The sequence below is a fragment of the Miniopterus schreibersii genome, assembly GCF_964146895.1.
Source record: "Miniopterus schreibersii genome assembly, chromosome: 19".
NCBI lineage: Eukaryota > Metazoa > Chordata > Mammalia > Chiroptera > Miniopteridae > Miniopterus > Miniopterus schreibersii.
The window spans coordinates 34466823-34491209 of NC_138119.1; the positions used below are offsets into that span (position 1 = coordinate 34466823).

General features: G+C 38.7%; 1 protein-coding gene across 1 annotated transcript; it reads right to left on the reverse strand.

The window, feature by feature from the left end:
- Positions 1-11519: 11519 nt before the first annotated feature.
- On the reverse strand, positions 11520-15060 carry LOC308548905 (T-cell surface glycoprotein CD1e, membrane-associated-like). The gene is made up of 6 exons (XM_081121063.1): positions 14929-15060; positions 14314-14610; positions 13437-13715; positions 12932-13210; positions 12446-12539; positions 11520-12317 (listed from the first exon to the last, which is right to left on the reverse strand). The coding sequence occupies exons 1-6, from the start codon at positions 14987-14989 to the stop codon at positions 12152-12154; spliced, it is 1176 nt and encodes a 391-aa protein (XP_080977189.1). The 5' UTR covers positions 14990-15060; the 3' UTR covers positions 11520-12151.
- Positions 15061-24387: the final 9327 nt, after the last annotated feature.

Sequence of the window (24387 nt, forward strand, 5' to 3'; positions counted from 1 at the left end):
CTTTAGGTAATAACATTTTCAGCTTCATTATCATTTATGACACCACTGTCACATATGCCATCCATCACTGAGTGAAACGTTATGTGGCACATGACTGTAAAAAGATCCACTTTTTGACTCCCACTGTTGGTGGGCCCTAAACTTTTATTTCTGTCAGTCTGACCTTATGAGTCCCTCAGATCCACAGCTTGGATTTGTGACCAGATAAGTAAATGTTCTCAGTGTAGAAACAACGTGTAGTACTCCACTCACCTCTGTGGATTCTGTGTTTTCTCAAATTTTGACCTGAATATCCCTACTATGCTTCAGCCCAGTGATATGTTTCTAGAGATTTTTAAAAGATTTCCAGAGTGATTTTAGTTGTTTTTAGAAAGATGGTTTGTTCAAATACCCAAACTAGCCACTTACCAGCAATAGGAGTCCTCAGCCTTCTTTTGACTCTTTTTTTCTTAAATGTCTTAGGCACAAAATACTCAGCAGTTTCTACTGAGCTTCTTATCCCCAGTGTTTTTGCTCATAAAGCCCTTGGTGGAAACTCAGCCACACTTGTATTCAGGAGGATCTTCACTGCGAGGTGCTCATCTTTTTAGCTGTATTGTTACCTCTTTTTACACATTGTTACACTTATATCTGTTTTCCTTACTAGATCAGGTGGATTTGTCTAATTTATTTACCTTTGTATCATTGTAATGCCAATGTGGTGCTTTTCAAATTACAGCACTCAATAAATGGTTGCTGAGTAGAAGCCATTTTCTTAAAGCATCCCCTGAAGGGAATTAAGAAATCCAGTTGTTGGACTTTTTATTTAGGCTTATGGGTCTAGAATAGGACAGAGACTGCTCACATAATCTCCCACAGTGTCAAGCATGTCTGCACTTAACCCCTTCCTTTATCTCTTACACTTTACCAAACCAGTCTCTATGTAAAGCTCCAGGTGAAGAACTTGGTTTCTTAGCATCTCAGTGTTTTGTCACCTTTCCTCTAAAATAACTCAACTCATCTATGCTAAATGAATACCCTTTTATATTTTTTTAGTGCTTTATAAAAATGGAAGGGGTTGTGTTTTTGTTTTGTTTTTGCAACCTAATTATTTCTTTTGTTATTAAATAAGATGCTTTTGTTCAAGATTAGTCACTTGTTTTCTCTTTTGATTTAGCTCTCCTAAAGTCTCAGAGAGACTGACTGCTTAGAATCCCAGATAATGATAAGTACTCTTTAAACTAATTGTAGAATCTGAATTGACATAAAAATATACACTGGGCTATTTTCAGCCTCTTATTTAAAACTTGAAAATTTTGTACATCTAAGCATTCAAATAAACCCTAAATGTTTTAGTACATTCTGTTCAAATCATTTAATATTTTAGGATGGATATCATTGCTATTACAAGTAACTTTATATTGTTGCCTCTTTCAAGATTCAAAAGACTTACAAGACTGTGAGTTATCGAAATCAAAGTCATGGTCAGCTTCTCTGATCATTTAAATATAAATGGCTAAGCTTCCTTGATCATTTGAATATCCTCTAAGATGCCTTCTGATGTACATCAAATGAGTTGGATCCTGTGACTGTTCTCACCCAGGAAACTGTTGTTGAACTTTAAGAAATAATAATAATGTTTACTTTTGTTATTGTACCTGTCTGATCATTGTATTTGGTCACTGATGTGTGCTTTTCTTACTTGTCATCAGGCCATCCACTGTGACTGACAGTGGGCCAGAAGACAGATGTACCATGCCACTAATAATGATCTTCATAAACAAATGTTATAAATGGCATGCATAATTTAGATATGTACATATTCCAAAATAAAAAATTTTTGAAAAAATAATAGCATTATGCATGTTTATGTTTGGACAGTAACCAAAATGAAATGGAAATATTTTGGGCTACATGAAAGTGAATTATATTTAGGATCATCAGTTAAAATATGCTTATTGTTACATATTTGGAAGTTATAAAATACATTTCAGAAAACCAACCAAAATCACCTCTAATTTTATAAATATGGCTTCATGTCTTGCTTTTTTTCTTATGCTAGAAAATTTTTCTCATGTTCCCATATAGTCTTTGAAAATGTCATATGGTTGCTTTTTTTAATCTTTGTATATTTCTACAATATAGCTAATCATTTTTATTATTGTAAATTAATAATTTCTTGTGAAAAAAATCATCAAAGGGAATATCTATATCCACATAGGTTGAGAGAGAAGGACATGAATCTACATCCGGAGTCTAAAAATATATACTTAAAAGAGATTAAAGATGGCAGCAGACTGAGTGGAAGCTACACTGACACTCTCCCGGGACCAAACTGGAATTACAACTAAAATATAGAAAAGCTATCCTGAATAATCAACTGCAACTGAAGACCAGCTGGAGAGCACCCTAACCAAGGAGGGAAAGGGGAGAGCCCATAGAGACGGGCAGGAAGTGTGAAGGCGAGAGGGCTGCCGGGCTACAACCCTTGCAGCAGCTGAAGGTCCTGAGGGAGAACTCAGCTGTGGGGGTTCCCACTGAGGACTCCGGGGTCTAAACCCCAGTCGAGGCTTCCCAGCCCAGAGCACCAGAACTGAGAAAGGACCCCACATAACAACTGGCTGTGAAAAGCAGCAGGGTTTCTGTCTGCCAGGGAGAGATGGCTGGAAATGCAGGCACCCTCTTAAAGGGCCAACACAGAAAGTTTCATTTGCAGCCAGTCACCTTGGGCTCCAGCAGAGGAAGGGCAGAGTGGACTGGAGCTGTGTGAGGAGAATCTATGGTTGTGGGCTCTGGACATAGAGCTCAGAGAGCACCCATTTGGATTCCTATACCGAGTTAGTCCCCCATACTGCAGAAGACATCTTTCACAGGCAGACAATTTGCAGCTTTTGCCTTAAGGGGTGGTGGAGAAATTGCCCCACCCTGCTGGAAAACTTCTCGCCCTACCCTGAGGAGTTTCTACAGCCTGAAGCTCATTAAGAGAATCAGATTAATCAGCCTGCAGGCAGAGGCAGACTTCAGAGTGCTTTGAGTCTTTGCCTGATCTGCTTCTGGAGCCAGGCCTTGGAAAAGCAGACTTTGGTGTGCATCTTGGTTTTGTCTCACCTCATCCAGCCTCAGCAGAGGAGACCTCAAGCCAAGAGTTGTTGATAGCTCCAAACAGAGTACTCAGGGCCAGTCACAAACTGTGTCTGACATTGGCCTGCACCAGAGACCCTCCAAAAAGATTGAGAGTTCTAGAAGATCTACCTAATACATAGAAACAAACCCAAACAGGCAGTCAAAGTGGGGAGCAAAAAACAAGCCCCAAATGAAAGAACGAAAGAAGTCTCCAGAAAAAGAGCTAAATGAAATAGAGATAAGCAATCTATCAGATATAGAGTTCAGAATACTGATTGTAAGGATGCTCAACAGCATGAAAAAATATATGGAAACTATGAAAAGTGACCAGTCAGAAATGAAGAATGACATAGCAGAAATAAAGAATACATTGGAAGGAATAAGCAGCAGATGAGAGGAAACTGAGGATCAGATCAGTGAATTAGAAGACAGGGTAGAAAAATCACTCAGAGATTCAAAGAGAAAAAACAATTTAAAAAGAGGAGGACAGTCTAAGGGAGCTGTGGGACAACATGCAACATAAAAATATTCACATCATAGAAGTGCCAGAAGAGGTCAAAAGTAAGCAAGGGTTAGAGAACCTGTTTGAAGAAATAATGGCAGAAAACTGCCCTAACCTGGTGAAGGAAAAAGTCACACAAGTTAAGGAGGCACAGAGAGTCCCAAGCAAGAAGAATCCAAAGAGGCCCATGACCAGACACATTCTAATTAAATGCCAAGAATTCAAGACAAAGAGAGAATCTTAAAGGCAGCAAGAGAAAAGCAATCTGGTACCTACAAAGGAGCTCCCATAGGACTTTCAGCTGACTTTTCATCAGAAGCTCTACAGGCCAGAAGGGAATGGCATGAAGTATTGAAGGTAATGCAAAGCAAGGATCTGACACCAAGACTACTGTATCGAGCAAGGCTATCATTCAAAATAGATGGTGAAATAAAGAGCTTCCCAGACAAAAAAAAGGCTAAAGGAGTTTATCACTACCAAACCAGCATTGCAGGAAATGTAAATGGACTGCTACAATAAGAAGAAGAAATAGAGAGAGAAACATAGGCATAAAGAATTAAAGTGGCGCCCAGCCGGGCGTGGCTCAGTGGTTGAGCGTTCACCTGGGATCTAGGCGATCAGGGTTTGATTCCTGGTCAGGGCACATGCCTGAGTTGTGGGCTGCAGCCAATCAATGACTCTCTCATCATTGATGTTTCTATCTCTCTCTCTCTTCCTCTCCCTTCCTCTTTCTGAAATCAATAAAGATATATTTAAAAAAAAAAAGAATTAAAATGGCAATAAATAAGGACCTATCAATAATAACCTTAAGGACTTTAAGGGAGAAAGCAACAACAATACAGTCATAGTTGTGGACTTTAACACTCCACTGACTTCACTGGATAGATATTCCAGACAAAAATTCATCACAAAAAACAGTAACTCTAAATAGCACACTAGATCATATGGATTTAATTGATATTTACACAATATTTCACCCCAAAGCTGCAGAATATACATTCCTCTCGAGTGCACATGGGTCATTCTCAAAGACAGACCACACATTAGGATACAAAACCAGTCTCTACAAATTCAAGAAGATTGAGATCATATCAAGCATCTCAGATCACAAGGGCATGAAATTAGAAATCAACTGCAGTAAAGGCTCAAAAACATTCAAACACATGGAGGCTAAATAGCATGTTATTAAACAATAAATGGGTTACCAAGAAGATCAGGAAATAAATCAAAAGCTTCCTGGGAACAAATGATAATGAACACACAACAACCCAAAAGCTATGGACACAGCGAAAGCAGTCCTAAGAGGGAAGTTCATAGCACTGCAGGCCTCCCTCAAAAAGCAAGAAAAGTTTTTAGTAAACTATCTAACCCTACAACTTAAAGAATTAGAAAGCTCCCCTGTAAAGCCGCCTGGACCAGGGCTTTTGTTTGCTGGAAGTTTTTTTATTACTGCTTCAATTTCATCAATTGTTTTTAGCCTATTCAGGTTTTCTGATTCTTCCTGAATCAGCTTTACATGATCTCACTCATATGTGGAATCTCATACACAAAATAGACTGAGGAACAAAATAGATCCAGAGACATAGAAGCATGGAACAGACTGGAGAATCTCAGTGGGAAGGCAGGGGTGGGGAGTGGGTGGGGAGAGATTAATCAAAGAACTTACATGCATATAGCATAACCCATGGACACAGACAGTAGTGTGGTGAAGGCCTGGGGTGCGGGGCTACGGATGGGGGGTGGAGGGGACCAATGTGGAATAAAAGGGGAATATCTGTAATACTTTCAACAATAAAGATAAATTTAAAACAAAAAACAAACAAACAAATAAAAATATATACTTAAAATGAAAGCATAAGAAAAAGCTGTCCTTTTGTTACCAGAGAATCAAACTTCTCTGTCGCTAGTGGGAGCTGGGTTCTTGGGGTGCCGCTGAAATGAGCACTTTCCGAAGCCCCCACTGGACAGGGCAGTCTGTGCGGCTCCACAGGTGGAGCGAGGAGTTCCAACCCCACAGTCGAGGTGAGAGAATCTCCTCCTTCCCCACACTCGCTACACAGTTTAGTCACTATCTGGGGCTCTGCACAATGCCTTTCAGGAAAGCAGAGGGCCCCTTGAATCACTGCTGGGTGCAACCCTCGGACCCCCCTTTTTTGGAGCCAAACACCAAGTGCAGTGTTTCCAGCAGTGAGCAGCCGGAGCCCAGAGTGAACCTCTCCAGCTAGGGCTGTCAACAATAGGCATGCTCTTTCCCTGGGAAGGTACAGACCAGCCTCCCAGGCAGACAGAGTTCCCCTAGATCCCTCTGCCCCACGTTCTGCAGGCTCTCCTTCCAGTCTCTGCTGCTTCCGGCCTGGGGCCCCTGCATGGGGAAGCGAGCCCACACTCCCAAGGGGTGGAAGCTTTGCAGCCAATATCATTCTGGCCTTTGAGCAGTGCACCAACTCCAGGGGGGCTTCCTCTTTCCATGACTTCCCCTCCAGTTCCAGTCTCTACATCGTTTCTTCAGTGCTCTTTAGACAACATATGTGCAATCAGCTACACTTCTCTTGTTTTTTCAAGCTGACCACATTATTTTAGCTGTAAATCCAGTACGTGGCTGGGAGCAAGGGCACTCAGCCTCCTGTTACTCCGCAGCCATCTCAACCCTCAGAATCAATCCAAAAGCCTTTAATAGGAGCACTTCCATTGCTCTTCAGGTGTGTGACTTTACAGGATGGGCCCGCTGGGCTTTTTTCTGAGGACAGCACAGCTAGGTGTGCCTGGCTCCCAAAGCCATTTTGCCTTTCCTCTGCTTCCTTCCAGAGTGAAGGAATTCAGAGAGAAAGCCAAGGTCTTTGGGGCCCCGGGGATGTGTTTTGATTGATTTTAGAGAGAGAGGAAGGGAGATGGGGAGTGAAAGAGGGAGAGAAACATCAATGTAAGAGAGAAACATCAATCAGTTGCCTTTGGTATGCACCCTGACTGGAAACCAAACCCACAACCTGGTATGTGCCCTGACAGGGAATCAAACCCATGATCCTTTGGTGTATGAGATGACACTCCAACCCACTGAGCCACACCAGCCAGGGCCAAAAGTTCTTCTATTTTTATTCTTGTTTATTTGCATTGTGATCATATAACACTTTTATATCATTTCAATCCTTTCAAATATGTTAAGATTTGTGAAATGACCCAGAATATAATACTTCTTGAATGTTCCTGTGGTCTTGAAAAGAACATGCTTTCTGCTGTTGTTAGATGGAATGTTTACATCAACTCGGTGAAATTGATAATGTGGTTCAAGTCTTTCAGGCCTCAGTGGTCTCTGTTATCTCCATCCTGTAACCCCTTTGCATCTTGTAACAAACACTTAGCATCCAGCCACAAGCAATAACTGAGTTATCTCAGCTTAATCCAATATTTGTCACTAAAGATAAGTGCATGACTTCTTCACCAAGACATACATACTGGGCGTTCTAGATCCTATATGTCCACTCTCAGAAAAGTAAAAGGTTTTTGTAGGTTTTTGTCTGTTTGCTTGGTAAAATAAATGTTTTACCAGGTGGCCTTATTTTTTAAAAATAAGTCAATAAAGTATTTAAAAGAGTTATATTTTCTAAAACAAAAGCAAGGTGAAGATCAAATAATGTTGCTATCATTCCATACGATCACCTTTCAATAGAAAGTGGAGAATGTGCCTTTAGAATTGTAAGTTAAGCAACCCTCAACAATGATGCCAAAGTAGACACATCCCATAGCTCGCTCCACCTTCCTGGCATAGATCATTTCAGACTTAATAATTTCAGGCAAAATTGGATAGACTGGGAAGTGAAGAGAAATAACTATTATGTTTTCAGCTTCAAGTTGATAGGCAACTTTTCATGAACTGAAAATTCATTAAGAAAAAACCTCCATGTAATTAATAGGTTAATGCAGCCATTAAATATCTATTCCACTTATGGGAGGGTTGTGATCATTTTTAAATTGTGGATACTGCCTCTTTCTTGAAAAAAATGAAACCTAAAAAAGCTCTTGTTTTTAACAAATTTAGACATTTGCAATAATATTAATTATAACCAGTTCTCTTTTGAAGTTTTATATTTTCTTAATTCTTATCTAAAGTACTTAAAACATCCTTAGCTCTTTTTTTTTTTTTTAAATTTAGAGAGAAACATCGCTTTACTGTTCCACTTATTTATGCATTTATTGGGTGGTTCTGATATATGCCCGCAACCTTGGGGTATCCAGACAACAGTCTAACCAACTGAGCTACCTGGCCAAACATCTTTAGTTCTTTCTCCATTTACCCTGACACATTTATTCTTACCAGCATATTTATTAAATTTTGTCACTTTTCTACTAAAACTATTCTTACTTTTCTTAAAAAATAAGGGCCCTCATCTTTATCACAGGCAATGCTTACATTGAAATACTTGGGAAATTATTTCCAACGCATCTCTGGTCTCCTGTTCTCTTTTTTATCTCTTAAGCTAGAGCAAAACCCAAATCATCTTTAACCTACTATTTATTTCATTAATACTTCCAAGCCTGTTATCTTAGAACCCCTGAACATAAAACTTTCTTCCACAGTGCTAGTCCCATGAAGATGCCCTGAGGCACAGTTTACTGTCAGTGCAAGCACAGGCTCAGAGCCCCCTCTTAACTCCCTCGCAGTGACTGCTGAAACTGTGTCATAACTGTTGACATGATTTCAGTCAAGTGTCAAGGAAAAGTGAAGATAAAGTCCATGAAGAGTAATTCTTCTTTGTATTAATACATACTGTTTTTTGTTTTTGTTTTTTCCAATGATGTGTTGGTTAATATCTAGTTTAGGTTAGGTTGAATAGCCAAATTTATCTTCCCTTGTTGCTTTAATTCACTCCTTTCTCAATTTACACAGTAATTACTAAAAGTGTTTCTTTATTGACCCCTTAAATCCAACTTCCCATTGTAGACCCAGTTAGTTTTCTAAAATGAAAACATTATAACATCCCTGTGAAAAACTGTTTCTTGTGTTAAATCATAAGACATTCCCAAAGAAGAAATGAGTAAACTAAGCCATAAGCTTATTTGTTTACAGCTTGAGGGGGAAAGCCCCTGGTAATGTTTAAAATCAGCGCTTGTCTCCTTCCAGGTCTCTGTTTGACACAGTTTAAGCTCTCATGATATTTGTTGGGAAGTGAAACACGTTTTTTCAATTTTACACAAAGTTGCATCTCTGTTGTTTGCTTCATTTATTTATTTATTTTCTTCTGATCTAATGTTTGACGTCGGGTATCTCAGATCACCCTTCCATAGACTTCCTGTGTAAAAAAAAAAAAAAAAGTACTTGGCCATGATGCTTTTATGAAACTGAAATAAAAGCGTAATCACTCTTAGTTCATAAGCATTCTGTTTTCCAAACATATCACTCCTCCAATTCCATACCATCGGTGAAACATGCACTTTATTTTTCATCAATTTACTGATTTATTTACTAGTACATTAGTACATGTTGACACATGCTTGACATAAATTTTCTAATGAGGTTTTAAAAATATTTTTAAACACATGGGCTTCCATTTATTACCATATCACATCTAAATAATGCAACATGACATGCAAAGCCTTCTGTGTCCTACTCTTCTATACAGCCAGGCCCACCTCCTTACATTCTGCTTGTGCTTCTCGATCTATCTGAAATGAAAGACTAATTTTCCCCAAAATTTATTATGCATCAATAATTTTGAAAAATACAATGAAAATGAATTATTTTTAAAAGCAAAATAAAAATTGACACAGACCTTTTCTTGTTATACTATTAGATTAACATACATAAAATCACTCTGTCGAATTGTAATAAAAGTTTTAAACATTTACTTTTAGTCTGTATATTTCTGTTGCCATGAATAAGTAACAAATATTTCCTAGGTCTGGTCCCATTCTTTGGTCCACGCTTTGAATGACACTGCTCTATGCTTCAAGTATTTTCAAATGCTTAGAATTCCCACAACATTCAAAACTGAAATATTGTCTATCTCTGTGCCTTTACTTCCTCAGTTGGAAGTTCCCCCATGAGTGAGCCTAGTGTAACCAACAACCTTTCACATCTCAATGTTAATGAAACATCTGAATCTTAAGTGGCATTTCAAATTAAACATCCAAAACCAAATTCTCAGTTTGTCCCCCAAATCTGTTTCTTCCATAATCTTATCTATCTTAGTTAATTGTAGTTCCGAGTGAAATTCCAGCTTCTCTGGATAAAAACCTGGAGTCATTCCTATCTCCTTGTTTTTCTAACACAAAAGATAGACTCTACCATCAAGTCCTATTGGCTCTGTTTTCAAAACACACATAGTTTCAAGTCTATTTTATCTCCTCCACCTCAAGTGCTATGGTTTACTACTGTCATTTTTTATCAGATTACTACAATAGGCTTGAAATTGGCCCTGCTACTTCCACCCTTGACCCTGTCTCCAAGTTTAGTGTCAAAGAAATATCATATATAGTAGGGGAAAGATTTGACATGGGATCAGAAAAGTTAAGGAGCCATAACTAGGAATTCAAGAATTATTGTGACCAAAAAACTAGAGTCATGGGTAAAGCCCATCGAAATAGAAAACATTGGACATATATTTGTACTACACACCTCTGCTAGAAACAGAAAAGTCCTCTTAATTTTGATAGAGGTCACTCGCTGTCACCTTCTACCATGTATGTAATGGAACATTGACTCTTATCACTTATTCCTCTAATTTATTAAAATTCTACCTTTCTCGCTAGACTCTGGTGACCTGCTTCTAGATAAACATGTTATACAAAAGGTGATGGACTCTAATTAGTGAAATGGCTAGCCCCCAAACTTTGCTCGTGGCTAAGAGCACAGCCGTGGTGAATGGTTATGGAATCCTGTCTGTTAACTTGAAAATAGAAACTTCCACTAAGAAATTTGCAAAGTCTGCTCAATTACCCCATCCAAAGGAAGGTGTTGGCTGGACATCAGTATAAACTCAGCATCCTCACAACTTTCTGCTCTCCAATAAGTTCAAATGTACCTCCATTAAAGTAATTAGATAATTTTAAAATTTATATAAAAGTAAGAGGAAAACAAACTATAAATAATAATGATAATTATAATAAACCAAAATAATAAAGAAAAGTAAACATATAGTGTGGCTGTCATCCAATCACTTCTTTTCTTCATTGTCTTGGCTCTGCTCATTAAAATTATCCCAACTCCCATGTCTTCTTCCTAATTGTCAAAATAATAATTTCTCCCCTAAATATGCACGTCTACCAAGATACACATATACACAATCTCAGAGAAGTAGGAATGCCTGTCCAACCCTATCCTTATTTTGACAGGAGACATCTCATATGTCATTATTTTTTAAAATATCTCTGAATATGCTCAAACAACAATCACTATAAAGTCCGAAACACTTTTTTGCCTCCTTCACCTCTGGTGAGACAAAGCAGTAGAGAAAACATTTTTATAAGAACACAGCCAAATGATGCAGAGATGTCCAAGAGTGAATGAATTAAGACAACGTTACTTAATTTGACAATAAATTTATTTTAGTCAGAATTTATTAAGAAATATCACATTAAGACAGAACCAGCTGCATAATTTGTGGGGCCAGTACAAAATAAAGATACAATATTTCTTGTTCAAAAATTATTAAGAACTTCAAGATGACAAAAACTGCACAGGTCACATGCCCAGTATGCTGGCCCTGAATTCAGGTTAGGCTTTGGGTCTTGGACACAGATAGAAACACCTAAATTCTACTTCAAGGAACTGAGGGGGTTTTTTTTGTTTTTTGTTTTTTTTTTTTAGAGAGGAAAACCTAAATAACTACTGCTTAGAGTACAAAGGGGGTAAGACATTTAGGAAGCATATAAGAGATTTCTTCTTTTTTTTTTCATAGTTACAAAATTTTTTTTTTTTATTGAATTTGTTGGGATGACATTGGTTAATAAAATTATATAGGTTTCGGATGTACAGTCCTATAACACATCATCTGTCTACTGAATTGTGTGCTCATTTCTGCAAGTCAAACCTCCTTCCATTGTATTTATCCCTCTTTTGCCGTCTTCTACCACCCCCTTCCCCTTGCCCTCTGGTAATCACCATGCTGTTATCTGTGTCTGTGAGTTTTGTGGGTATTTTACTTAAAATCCCTGCACCTTTTTTACCCACTCCCAACCTCCCTCCCCTCTGACAGCTGTCAGTCTGTTCTCTGTATCTAAGAGTCTGTTTCTATTTTGTTTGTTGTTTGTTCATTAGATTCCACATATAAGTGAAATCACATGGTACTTGTCTTGAGATTTCAGCTGAGCAATCCAGGGAAGCTTCCATGAGAAGCAGGTATCTGAATTAGAGTTTGAAGGATCAATAAACATGTTGCCAAAGCAGAAAAGAGGTTGTCACAGATAGGGCGCAGAGGGAGGACAGATTTCCAAAGGAGTCAGAATTGCTGCCAGAAGAAGCTGTTCCAATACAGTCATGCTTTGTTTATTGGTATGACCCAAATTTAAGGAGAAACAGACAGGAATTTTAGGTATAAGGAAAAACAAATATCATCAGAGTTTGTTTAGGCTTATTTTCCATTTCTTCAAGAATTTGTTTTTCATCCATGATTTCTGTGGCAAGCAGAGCTGATTTCCTGAACTCCTGGGCTCTTGGATGTTGGCTTCTTTGGGAAAGGCGAGGTTGGGTACATGGGGAGAGCAGACCTTCCGATATGAACTGTGGGAGAAGCAGAGAATCTTGATCTCAAACAGGGGAAATCAGAAAAAGGGGGAAGAAAAGAAACAATAGAGGGAAAAAGAATGACTTGATAAGTAGTAGAAGAAACATAACAAGAAAAGTCTCACCTCTGCTTTTTAAACCAGAAGTCAACCACAACCAGCATAACCAGGGTAACTATTACAGCCAAACAGATCAACGTCAGGAGGATGGGGTATCCCTCTGGGTGGGAATAAAGAATGCCAATCCATGAAGTACTCTCTGCTCTGCCTCAGTTAATGCTTCTCACTTCACCAGCGTGAGACAGACCTTCTAAGAGTTTTCTTCTGTATTTCCTAGAGCCCTCATTTCAGTTCTTCCCAAGTCTATGTCCCTGATCTCACCCCTCTCTCTTTTTCTTACCAAATCATTAGATCCCTCTTTTTTTCCCTTTACTACCTCTAATCCTCTACTTCTGTTTTCTTGAAATTTAATTGCTATCATTCTTCACCCTTCTTTATTTGTACTTTCCCACTTTTATCCTCTGTGCATAGCATTTCTCCAGCTACTTATTCATTAGCCCTGGAACTACGGGAAGACTAGCATTCCCCAGCCGGGCCCTCGTTCTTCCTCACCCCAGTGGATGATTAAATCCTGGCCTCCCAGGCTGCTGTGTTTCACCCGGCAAGTCAGGCCAGTCGCCTCTCTAGCTGCCACGTCCAGGGTTACTCGAAGATACCACGTTCTGTCAGCATTGGGCAGGAGGTCACCTTGCTGAGCGCCCCGCTGCTCCTTGTCGCCCCGCATCCACCTCACCCACACAGGTTTGGGGTGAAAGCCAGATACATGGCACACCAGCAGCAGACGCCCAGGACCAGGACTAGAGCCTTTGGACACCCAAGCCTCTGGCTTCACTGGAAAGACGAGAAGTAGAGGTTAGGAGGGCGTCCTAAGCCAGACCTCAGCGACTCAGACACCTTAGCAGTTTGAGTAATCGCTCCTTTCTGTTGTCTCGGAAACAGTCTTACAATCACACTCATCCTCTTATTATGTGTTTCAAAGGGATGATAATGAACAAAAAAAACTTAAATACAAGAATTAAAGCACTAAGAATATGAGGGGAAAGGAAGCTGGGCTCACCTTGTCGTTCCAGCTCGGACTTCCCTGCTTCAAGGAGGCTCGCCAGAAATCGCGGGCAGGTGTCACTGAGAAGTCTCTTCAGAATCTCTTTAATAACTCTGTAGCGATTAAGCACTTTACAGACATTCTGGGCCTGACTCCCTGCTCCTGGAGATGGCTTCCAGAAATTTCCTTGGAAACTCAGGAAATCTGATCCTTGATATGCCCCATTTAAGAAGCTTTCTGAGGCTTTCCCAGGATGTATGCTACAGCCAGATGATATCTGGATCTCAAAGGGATCTGGGGATGGACAAAGAAGAGAGAGTCAGTACGGAAAGAATTATAGGGAGGAAAAGTAAACAATATAGAAATTAAAGGGAATCAAGGGAAGAAAATTTTTCTGGCGAATCACATGGGATACTAGTGTTGGGATGAAAAAGGAAGAGGAAATTTGTGGGAACATAATAAAGGTATGTTAAAATAATTAACTTTAAGGGGTTAGATGGGACGACGTAGAAGTATAGCAGCCGAGTCAGGAAGAGGTCACTTGGGAGGGGCTGGGTACTGGTTAGGCCACTTGAACCATCAGGCCAGGAAGAAAGGAGAGCAGGTCCTGGTTGGGAAGGGCTGAGTCTGAGGCCAAGGACAGGGGAAAGAACATCAAAGGGAGGCAACTATTCCCTTTGGAGCCAGAATATGAGGTTATATTCAGGGTGTGAAGAGATATGTACATGTAGGTCCTTCTGTGTATGCGGTGGGGTAGGCATAGAGTGGGGATGATGGTGAAGGGTGAAGCAAAGAGGAGAGAGTGAGTGAAGGGAGACAGAAAGCAAGGTCAGGAAGGTTGAATGATCGTCAGAGCCCATCTACCATCTTCAGCTTGGAATAGCAAACTCACATTCAAACTGAAACTGGCTGGAAAACTTCCGCACTTCCTGGGGAAAAGCATGGAAGTACAACTGCAATAGAGCCTGGATGTTCTCCAACTCCTTCTTGCTAAAATTACCCTGGGACCAGGGCCACAGAAGGTCGATGGTGCCCAAGGCATTGTCCCAGCGATGAGTCTGCAGCTCGCCCAGCCAGGCTGAGCTCTGGGTGTTCTCCCAGCTCTGGTTGGCATAGGAAGAGATCTGGAGCAGGTGAAAAGTAACGGGTTCTTCTGCTGCTAGATGGTGGGGTCCTAGAACTTGGGTAGCTGAGAGACAGAGAAATGACAATTGAGAGAGTGCGAAAGGATGGGAGAAGAAGGGTCCATATAGGAAAAGACAAATGGAGATAGTTAAAGTTTGTACATATTCTCATATCCCCTTCCCCCTGATCCAGTTTCTTCTCCCCAAAATCAGAGAGAGAAACTGAGATGTGTCAAGGATATGTTGCCTGGAACTAGCCTGGCATGCAGATTACAAGGGCACCCAGTAGGAGCATTACTCCCTGCCCCCAGATCCTCCTCAGAACTTTTTCTCCACCCTGCTATGCCCAACCACAGGTGTCTTTCCACCTGGATTCTTCTTACCCTCTGTGTTCGGCCCATGGCAGAGAATCCCCGTGAAGAGCAGGGGCAGAAGCAGCAGCATTGGATCTTGTTAGGCAAAGGATACCACACAAGACAAGTGTTCCTCAGAACTCACATGTCAGCTTCCCCTCCAAACCCTTTTGAACTCTTCGCTAACTTCCCTTGCCACACAAACAAACACACCTCTCCTGCTCACTTCTCTGTCAGAGAAACCCTATTCCTTCCCTCAGCCACAAGCCTCCCACAAGGTTTTTCATTTCCCCTCCATCTCTACCACTCTCTGGCTTCCAGACTCTCTTCCTGTTCTTGTCTGCCTCCTAACCTCCCCATTGTGCCAACAACTATAAAAGGAGTTCTGACTTAGAATAAATTCTGCAGTCTGTGGTCTGGCTGGAAAACTGAGTACCTCTTGGAGAAATCAAGTCCACACTTGGGTTCTCATACCCTTTTCTACAAAAAGAGGTGAAGAAGGTCCTGGGTAGTGCCCAGGGGCCTTTCCAGCAGTACCCCCTCCTTACCTCCCTGTGGTCTCCTCCTCCTCTCATCAGCTCCCAGCCTTCCTTTCTTCTTTGTTTTCTCTGTATTTTTCTACTTGCCCATTATTTTTTCCTCTGGCATCTACTGTCATTCTTCTCATTTCCTTGCCTGTTCCCCTTGTCCCCTCAGACTCTCCTCTGTCTTTTTCTTCTACTCTTCACAAAATCATTATCAGAAGACACTAGGCACTTTGAACGTAGCTGTATCATCTGCAGGCAAACCTCCATATTCCATAGTAAAAAAGGAGCAGTGGTGGCAATACAGATTATCGATAATCTAAGGAAAACACCCTTTTTCTCAGTTTCCCCAGTCAGACAAACTGTCACACTTAAAGAGATCCATGAGCAGCATTGACCTGGAAGTGGGGAGCTGATGGGCCGACAGATTTTTCACTCATGTTGTATGAGTGAGTCTAAAAGGAATACAAAGGAGAGAGGCCTTGGATCCCCATTCTACCCTAAATGAGTTGAGTGTGTCTACAAGTACTCTAAGTATGAAGAGTAGCCATGCAGCTTTCCTTTCACAGTTCATGGCCTGGGAACACTGGTGTCCCCTTGGTGATGTCTGATTAGAGAGAAGTTTTATTGGAGGCAGAGAAGTGACTCCAGAAATTAGCGTGTTCATGGGGAATTAATTACTGTGTTGAGTCTTTTTTCCCCCTTTCATTAATGCTTGCTGTGGCAGCCTAAAGACAGTTTAAATATTATTTCTTTGTTTGGTTTTCATATAAGCACTCAACTGACAGTCAGAGCCCACCTGGTGTCAAAAGATATGCCAGACACTAATGTTTCAGATAGAAGTCCTTAGGCGAAAACAAAAACTCAACCTAAAACCTCTACTTTCATACTATGGAGGACTCGCAGAATTGCGTTCAGAGTTAATAAGAAAAGTTTATACTCAGTCTCACCAATTGTCTGAATTTTAAGACACTAGCATTAGATACCTCATGTTCAATGCTGTGGGGAAATACTTGAGAATTCTGAGGTAATGCAATAACCTTAAAATTTTTTGTTCAGGCAAATTATCATTCTTTTATATAGACAAAATTAATCCACATTTGAACACTCAGAAATTCAAGGAATATACCACATAACTCCCCTTATGAAACTAATGATCTGAGTAAAACCAAAAATTAACTTGAATAATGCAAGAAATACTGATATAAAGTGTTTTTTTACAGAGAGTAGAAAGGAGGGAGAGAGGGGGAGAAAGAGATAGAGAGAGAGAGAAAAATATCGATGTGAGACAGGCACATCAATTGGTTTCCTCCTACAAGTGACCCGACCAGGACCAGGGATTGAACCTACAACCCAGGTATGTGCCTTTGACCAGGAATTGAATCTGCAACCCTTTGGTGCATGGGCTGACGCTCCAACCACTGAGCCACGCTGACCAGGGCTGGTTTTATAAATGAATGAGAGTACATCAAACTGAAAGGTTTCTGCACAGCAAAAGAAAACATCAACAAAGCAAAAGGAAACCAACCAAAGGTTAGAAGATATGTGCCAACAGAATCTCTGGAAGAACTCATACAACTCAACAACAACAAAAACAATCCAATTTAAAGAATGGGCAGAGGATATGAAAAGACACTTTTCCCAAGAAGACATACAAATGGCCAACAGATATATGAAAAGATGTTCAAGTTCACTAGCTAAAAGGAAACACAAATTAAAACCACAGTGGGATACCACCTCACACTTGTTAGAATAGCTATTATCAACAAGACAAGAAATAAGAGTTGGAGAGGATGTGGAAAAAAAGGAACCCTCATACACTGCTAGTAAAAATGTAAATTTTTGAAAGCAATATGGTACTTCCTCAAAAAAATAATAAAAGAGGTAAGAGAAATTGTGGAGTGAGAGTCACCTTGGCCTCTTCCCTTGAAGTTCCAACAGCTATAATTCAACAAAGAATTCCCTTCTCAAGACACAAACACATCTGAGAGATCTGTGCAATGAAACATCTGAAGGTGGGAGAGAAGAGCAAACCACGGAGGTGGAAAGAGAGAAGAGCTGAGATGGTGCCAGGGATGAATCCCAGGGCTTGCAATCCAGAGCTCACTGTGCGTCTCAGCCCAGAGAGGGAAGGAATCAGGTTGCCACTGGCACTCCCTCCAGCTGGGAAGAACAGAGAAATATAGTGAGCATTCCTGGGGGAATGGTCAGTATATGCTGCAGCTGAACCCAGTGACCTGGGCAGGTATGAAGAACAAAGATACAGCCAAAGTTGTCTGGCAACTGGCATTTCAGACAGAGAAACAAAGCCACCAGGCCTGGCCACCTCCCATCACCCTCCCAGAGCTCAACTCCTCTCACTCTCCCAGAGCTATCAGCAGGGCCCAGGAAAAGCTGTAGCAGTGAGTGTTCGATTGCAGAGTGCACTATCTGCAAACCTGAGAGCAAATAGTACAGAAACACTTATCCCTGAGCAATAGCTGCACTCTGCAACTAATTCCAGGGTCAGTGGAGATGCAAAGAGGAAGTTGTTGAGGTCTGCCAGTTAACATTACTGGGAGAGTAAAGCAATAAAGGCAGCAGCCAGCCACTCCCAGCTAACCCCACAACCACCCATTGTGGCTTAACTGCCAGCAGCATCTGGCTTCAGAGGACAGCACTAGGATTTCACAGATTGGGAAACCTAATGGCCACCATATTCCTTTTCAGAGTTGGTCCCCTGAGACTGAAGTGACATAGACACAGAAAAGATGCCCAACTTCCCAGGAAACACAGGACATTTTCCACCAACTCACAGAGATCTGAAAAGCCAGAGCAGTTCAAGAGAACTAAAAAACTTGTGATTCAGTGCCACCTAATAGAAAACATTAGAAAGACTTTTTTTAAATCAATCTACTAGGGAAGTGCCACTCATGCGTAGATGCCTAGACGAGAAGAAATCTATCAAATACCATGAATAACCAAGGTAACAAGGCAGCTCATAAACAAAAAATTTTTAAATCTCAAGGAAATAAACTTAAAGACATAAAAACATGTGATTTAAATGAAAGATAATTCAATATTGCAGTTCTGGAAAAAGTCAACAAGATGCAAGAAAACAGATGGACAATTTAATAAACTCAGAAATAAAATCAATGAACAAAACTAGTACTTTACCAATGAGATAGAAACTTTAAAAAGGAACCAAATAGATATTCTGGAGATGAAGAACTGAATAAAATAGATAAAGAATAAGCTAGCAAGCTTAGAAAATAGAGCTGACCAGATGGAGGAATAATTAAAGACGGAAAACTAGAAATGATGCCAGGGAAAGAGGGATGCTGGAAAATTATTTTAAAAATGAAAGAACTCTACAGGAACTATCTGACTCCATCAGAAAGAGCAATATAAGAATAATGGACATATCAGGAAAAGAAAGAGAGAAAAGGAAATAGAGACCCTACTCAAAAAAAAAAAAAAAAAAATTTCTCATTTGCTGATGAGAAATTTCCAGCCCTATGGAAAGAGCTAACTCATCAAATCCAAGAAGCAAATAGAATACCTAATTGCCTCCATTCAAAAATGCCTTCTTTAAGGCACATTATATTAAAACTGTCAAAATTAATGACAAAGAAAGAATTAAGAAGGTAGCCAGAGAAAAGAAGACAGTAACCTATAAAGGAAATCCCATCAGATTATCATCAGATTTCTCAGCAGAAACCCTACAAGGTAGAAGAGAGGGAAATAAAATATTCAAACTACTTAAAGAGAGAAAATACCAGCCAAGAATAATATATCCAGCAAAATTATCCTTTAGATATGAAAGAGAAATGAAAAATTTTCCAGACATACAGAAGCTGAGGAAGTTTACCACAGAAGGCCTCCATTGCAAGAAATAGTCTAAGGAGTTATTATAACTGAAACAAAGAATAAAAGGTCACACACTACGTGGAAGATTACCAACAGGCAGGCAGAAACAGTATATCATAAACTTTTTTTAGAATGGGGTAATATGCACTTAAATATTACATGAAGGCGAAAGCAGGTAATAACTTTTTTTTTTTAAAGGAAGAAGATAAAAGCTACTTGAACTCAGAAATGAACATACAGCATAAATAGGGATAATCTGGGACAACAAAAACATAAAAAGAGAGAAGTAAAGGTATGAATTTACAAGTGGGGATGGAGATTAGATGCATTCAGAAGAAAAAAATAGTACTATATATATAATTTTCTTTTACATATACCTAGTGGTAACCACACACACACAAATATCCAAAATTAAATGTAATTGGGCTAAGTTCACCAATAAAAAAGGCAGGTAGCAGATTTGACTTTTTTAAAAAAAAAAGAAAAAAGCAGAAAAACAAAAAACCCAACTGTATGCTGCCTTCAGGAGACACATCTCAACTGCAAAAACAAATATAGACTCTAACTGAAAGGGCAAAAAAATAATTCTCCAAGCAAATGACATCCATAGAAAAGAAGGTATAGTTCTACATATATCTGACAAAAAAGATTTCAAAACAAAAAAAAAAAGGTAACAAAAGATAAAGATGGACATTTTATAATGATAAAGAGAATAATATATTAAGAAGACATAACACTTCTCAATATCTATGCACTGAGTAAAGGAGGACCAATATATAAAGCAACTACTAACAGCCCTAAAAAAAACTGACAAAACACCAGTTAACATAGAGAACTTCAATATCCCATTGACAGCTATGGATAGATCATAAAAACAGAAAATCAGTAAGAAAATAGCCTTAAATGAAACATCGGACCAATGAACATAACTGATATTTACTGAGCCTTCCATCCCAGAGCATCAGATTATAATTTTCTTCTCTGGTGCACATGAAACATTATCAAGGATAGACCACACATTAGAGCACAAACTATCCTCAACAAATTTAAGAAGATTGAAATTATATCAAGGATTTTCTCTGACTACAATGTTTTGAAATTGGAAATCAACTATAAAAAGGCAGAAAAAACACAAATATAAACATTAAACAACATGCGACTAAAAATGACTGGATCAAAAAAGAAATAAAAAGAAAGATAGAAAATTATATAGCAACAAATGGGAATGACAATACAACATATCAAAACTTTTGGGATGAAGCAGAAGTAGTAATGAGAAATGTTTATATCACCACAAGCTTATCTTTAAAAAAAGAAAAAGAAAAATCACAGAAAAAAACAACCTAGCATTAGATCTTAAAAAATTAGAAGAAAAACAAGTGCAGCCCAAAGTCAGCAGAAAAAAATAATAAAAAAAATAAAACAGAATTAAATAAAATAGAGAACAAACTGACAATACAAAAATTTAATTTAACAAATAGCTGGGTCTTTGAAAAAATTAATAAAACCAACAAACCTCTGGCTAGACTCACTAACAAAAATAGAGAAAACATTCAAATATTCAAAATCAGAAGTGAAGGAAAAGTTATCACAGACACTACAGAAATACAAAGTATCATACAAAAATACTATAAATGACTACATACCATGTCCACTAGAAGCAATGGACACATTTCTATTAATATATATCTTTCCTAGACCAAATCACAAAGTACCGCAAAATCTAAATAAACAGATCAAGACTGAGGAAATTAAAACAACCACCAAAAAATTCCCAAAAAGTAAAAGTTCAGGACCAAATGGCTTTACTAGTGGATTCTACCAAATATTCAAAGAAGATTTAATACCTTTCTTTCTCAATGTTTCCCAAAATATCAGAGAAGAGGTAATACTTCCAAGCACATTTTATGAGACCAGTATTACCCTGATACCAAAACTTGACAAGGATAACTCCCCCACAAAACAAACAAACAAACAAACAAACAAAAAAACCCTACAGACCAATATCTCTGATGAATGCAGATGCAAAAATGCTAGGCAAAATACTAGCAAATCAAATACAACAATATATTAAAAAGGTAATACATTATGATCACACAGAGTTCATTCCAGAAGCACAAGGATAGTTCAACATAAGCAAATCAATCAATGTTATATACCACACTAACAAAACAAAGGATAAAAATGATATGATCATATCAATAAACACAGAAAGACATCTGATAAGATACAACATTCATTTATAATTAAAACACCCAATTAAATGCTTATACGAGAAAATTACTTCCACACTATGTAATTATCACTAAACCTCAGCTAACATCATACTCAAAGTTGAAAAACTGAAAGCTTTTCCTCTAAGATCAGCAACAAGACTAATATTATTAGCCAATCTCACCACTCTTGCTCAACATAGTGTTGAAATCCCAGCCAGAGAAATCAAGCAAGAGAAATAAATAAAATGCATCCAAATTGGAAATGAAGAAGTGAAATTGTCACTTTTTGCAGATGACATGATTCTTTATATTTAAAAAACCATAAAGACTCCACCAAAAAAAAAAAACTATTAGAAACAATAAAAATACATATACAGTTAAGTGCAGGATACAAAATCAACGTACAAAAATCCACTGCTCTCCTATATACTAACAATAAAACTTCACAAAAGGAAATGAAAAAAACAATTCCTTTTGTAATTCACACAAAAAGAACAAAATGCCTAGGAATAAACTTTTGGAGGGATTATATTACTTATGCTTCCTTTTCCCCCCTCTTTGCCCACCTACACCGAGCCCATCCCTCTGTCATCATCAGCAAGCACATGTTGTCTGTGTTCATGGGTTATGCATACATGTTCTTTGGCTAATCCCTTCACCTTCTTTCATCCAGTCCCACCCACCCCCTACTCGCCTCTGACAGCTGTCAGTTTGTGCCATGCATCCATGCCTCTATTTCATTCGTCAGTTTGTTCTGTTCATTAGATTCTACATATAAGTGAAATCATATGGTATTTGTCTTTCTCTGAGTGTTTTATTTCACTTAGCATAATAATCTCCAGGTCAATCCATGCTGATGCAAAAGGAAAGATTTCCTTCTTTTTTGTGACCGCATAGTATTTCATTGTGTAAATGTACCGAAGCTTTTTATCCACTCCTCTTCTGATGGGCACTTGGGCTGTTTCCAGATGTTGGCTATTATAAATAATACTGCCATGAACACAGAAGTGCATATATTCTTTCAAACTAGGAATAAACTTAACAAAGGACCTATATACTGAAATTATTAAAAGAGATTTTAAAAAACACAATGAAATTAAAAGATATTCTGTGTTTATGGACTGGAAAAATCAACATAGTTAAAATGTCCATTTACCCAAAGCAATATACAGGTTTAACACAATACCCATCAAAATCCCAATAACATTCTTTAAAGAAATAGAACAAAAAAATCATCAGATTTGTACAAAACCACAAAAGCCCTGGAATAGCCAAAGCAATCCTGAAAAAAAAAAAAATTTGAAGCTGAAGGTATCACACTCCCTGACTTCAAATTATACTACAAAGCAACAATAACCAAAACAGCATGGTATTGGCAGAAGAACAGACACACAGGCCAATGGAACTGAATTGAGAGCCCAGAAATAACCCCACGTGTATATGGGCAGATAATTTTTGACAAAGGAGCCAAAAACACACAATGGAGAAAATAAAGCCTCTTCAGTAAATGGTGCTGGGAAAACTGGAAAGCCACATGCAAAAGATTGAGCCTGGACTAATGTTTGTCCCCATATACAAAATTAACTCAAAATGAATCAAAGACCTAACTATAAGACAGGAAACAATGAATTACATAGAGGAAAACATATGCACTAAACTTATGGACCTTGGTCTTAGAGCAGATTTTATGCATTTGAACACAAAGACAGAAATAAATGAATGGGGCTGCATCACACTGAAAAGCTTCAGCCAACGAAACAAAAAGACAAGCAACCGAATGGGAGAAGATGTTTACAAACAACAGCTCCAACAAAAGGTAAATATTCAAAATATATGAAGACCTTATACAATTCAACACCAAACAAACAATCCAACTAAAAAATGGGAGGAATACCTGAACAGATACTTCTCCCAAGAAACATACAAATGGCCAACAGATATATGAAAAGATGCTCAACTTCACTAGCTGTTAGGGAAATGCAAATCAAAACTACAATGCGTTACCACCTCACACCTCTTAGGATGGCTATTATCAACAAGACAAGTAATAACAAGAGTAAGAGAGGTTGTAGAGAAAAGGGAACCCTCATTCACTTCTTGTAGGAATATAAACTGGCATAGCCACTATTTTTTGAGTATGGAAACTCCTCAAAAAATTAAGAATAGTGTTACCATATGACCCAGAAACTCCTCTTCTGGGTACCTTCCCAAAATATTTAGAAAACATTTATTCTCAAAGATACGTGCCTTCTTATGTTCTTTGCAGCATTATTCACTGTGGCCAAGACATGGAAATGATGAAAGTGTCCTTTGATAGATAATTGGGTAAAAAAGATATGGTACATATATACAGTGGAATACTCCTGAGCCATCAGCAAAGATGAAATATTGCCATTTGCAACAACATAGATGGAGCTTGAGAATATCATGCGAAGTGAAATAAGCCACATAGACAAAGTTAAGAAACATATGATTTCTTTCATGTGTGGGATATAAAACCAAAAGCAACAAATGAACAAACAAGAAAAACAAACAAAACTCACAGACACAGTCAACAGTACGGTTGTTACCAGAAGAAAGGCGGGTGGGAGTTTAGTAAAGTGTAAAGGGGGTAAAATATATGGTGACAAAAGATTTGACTTCAGGCGGTGGGCACATAATGAATTTATTTTATTTTTTAAGTTTTAAAATAAGAATAGAGCTACCACAGGGCCCGCCAATCCCTCTGGGGTATCTGTGGGGTATCTACTCAGAAAACTTGAAAACACTTATTCATAAAGATATACATACCCTTATGTTTAGTGCCTCATTATTCACAGTAGCCAAGACATAAGAATTACCTATGTCTTTGGATTTATGAATGAATAAAAAAGATGTAGTACATATGTAAAATGGAATAG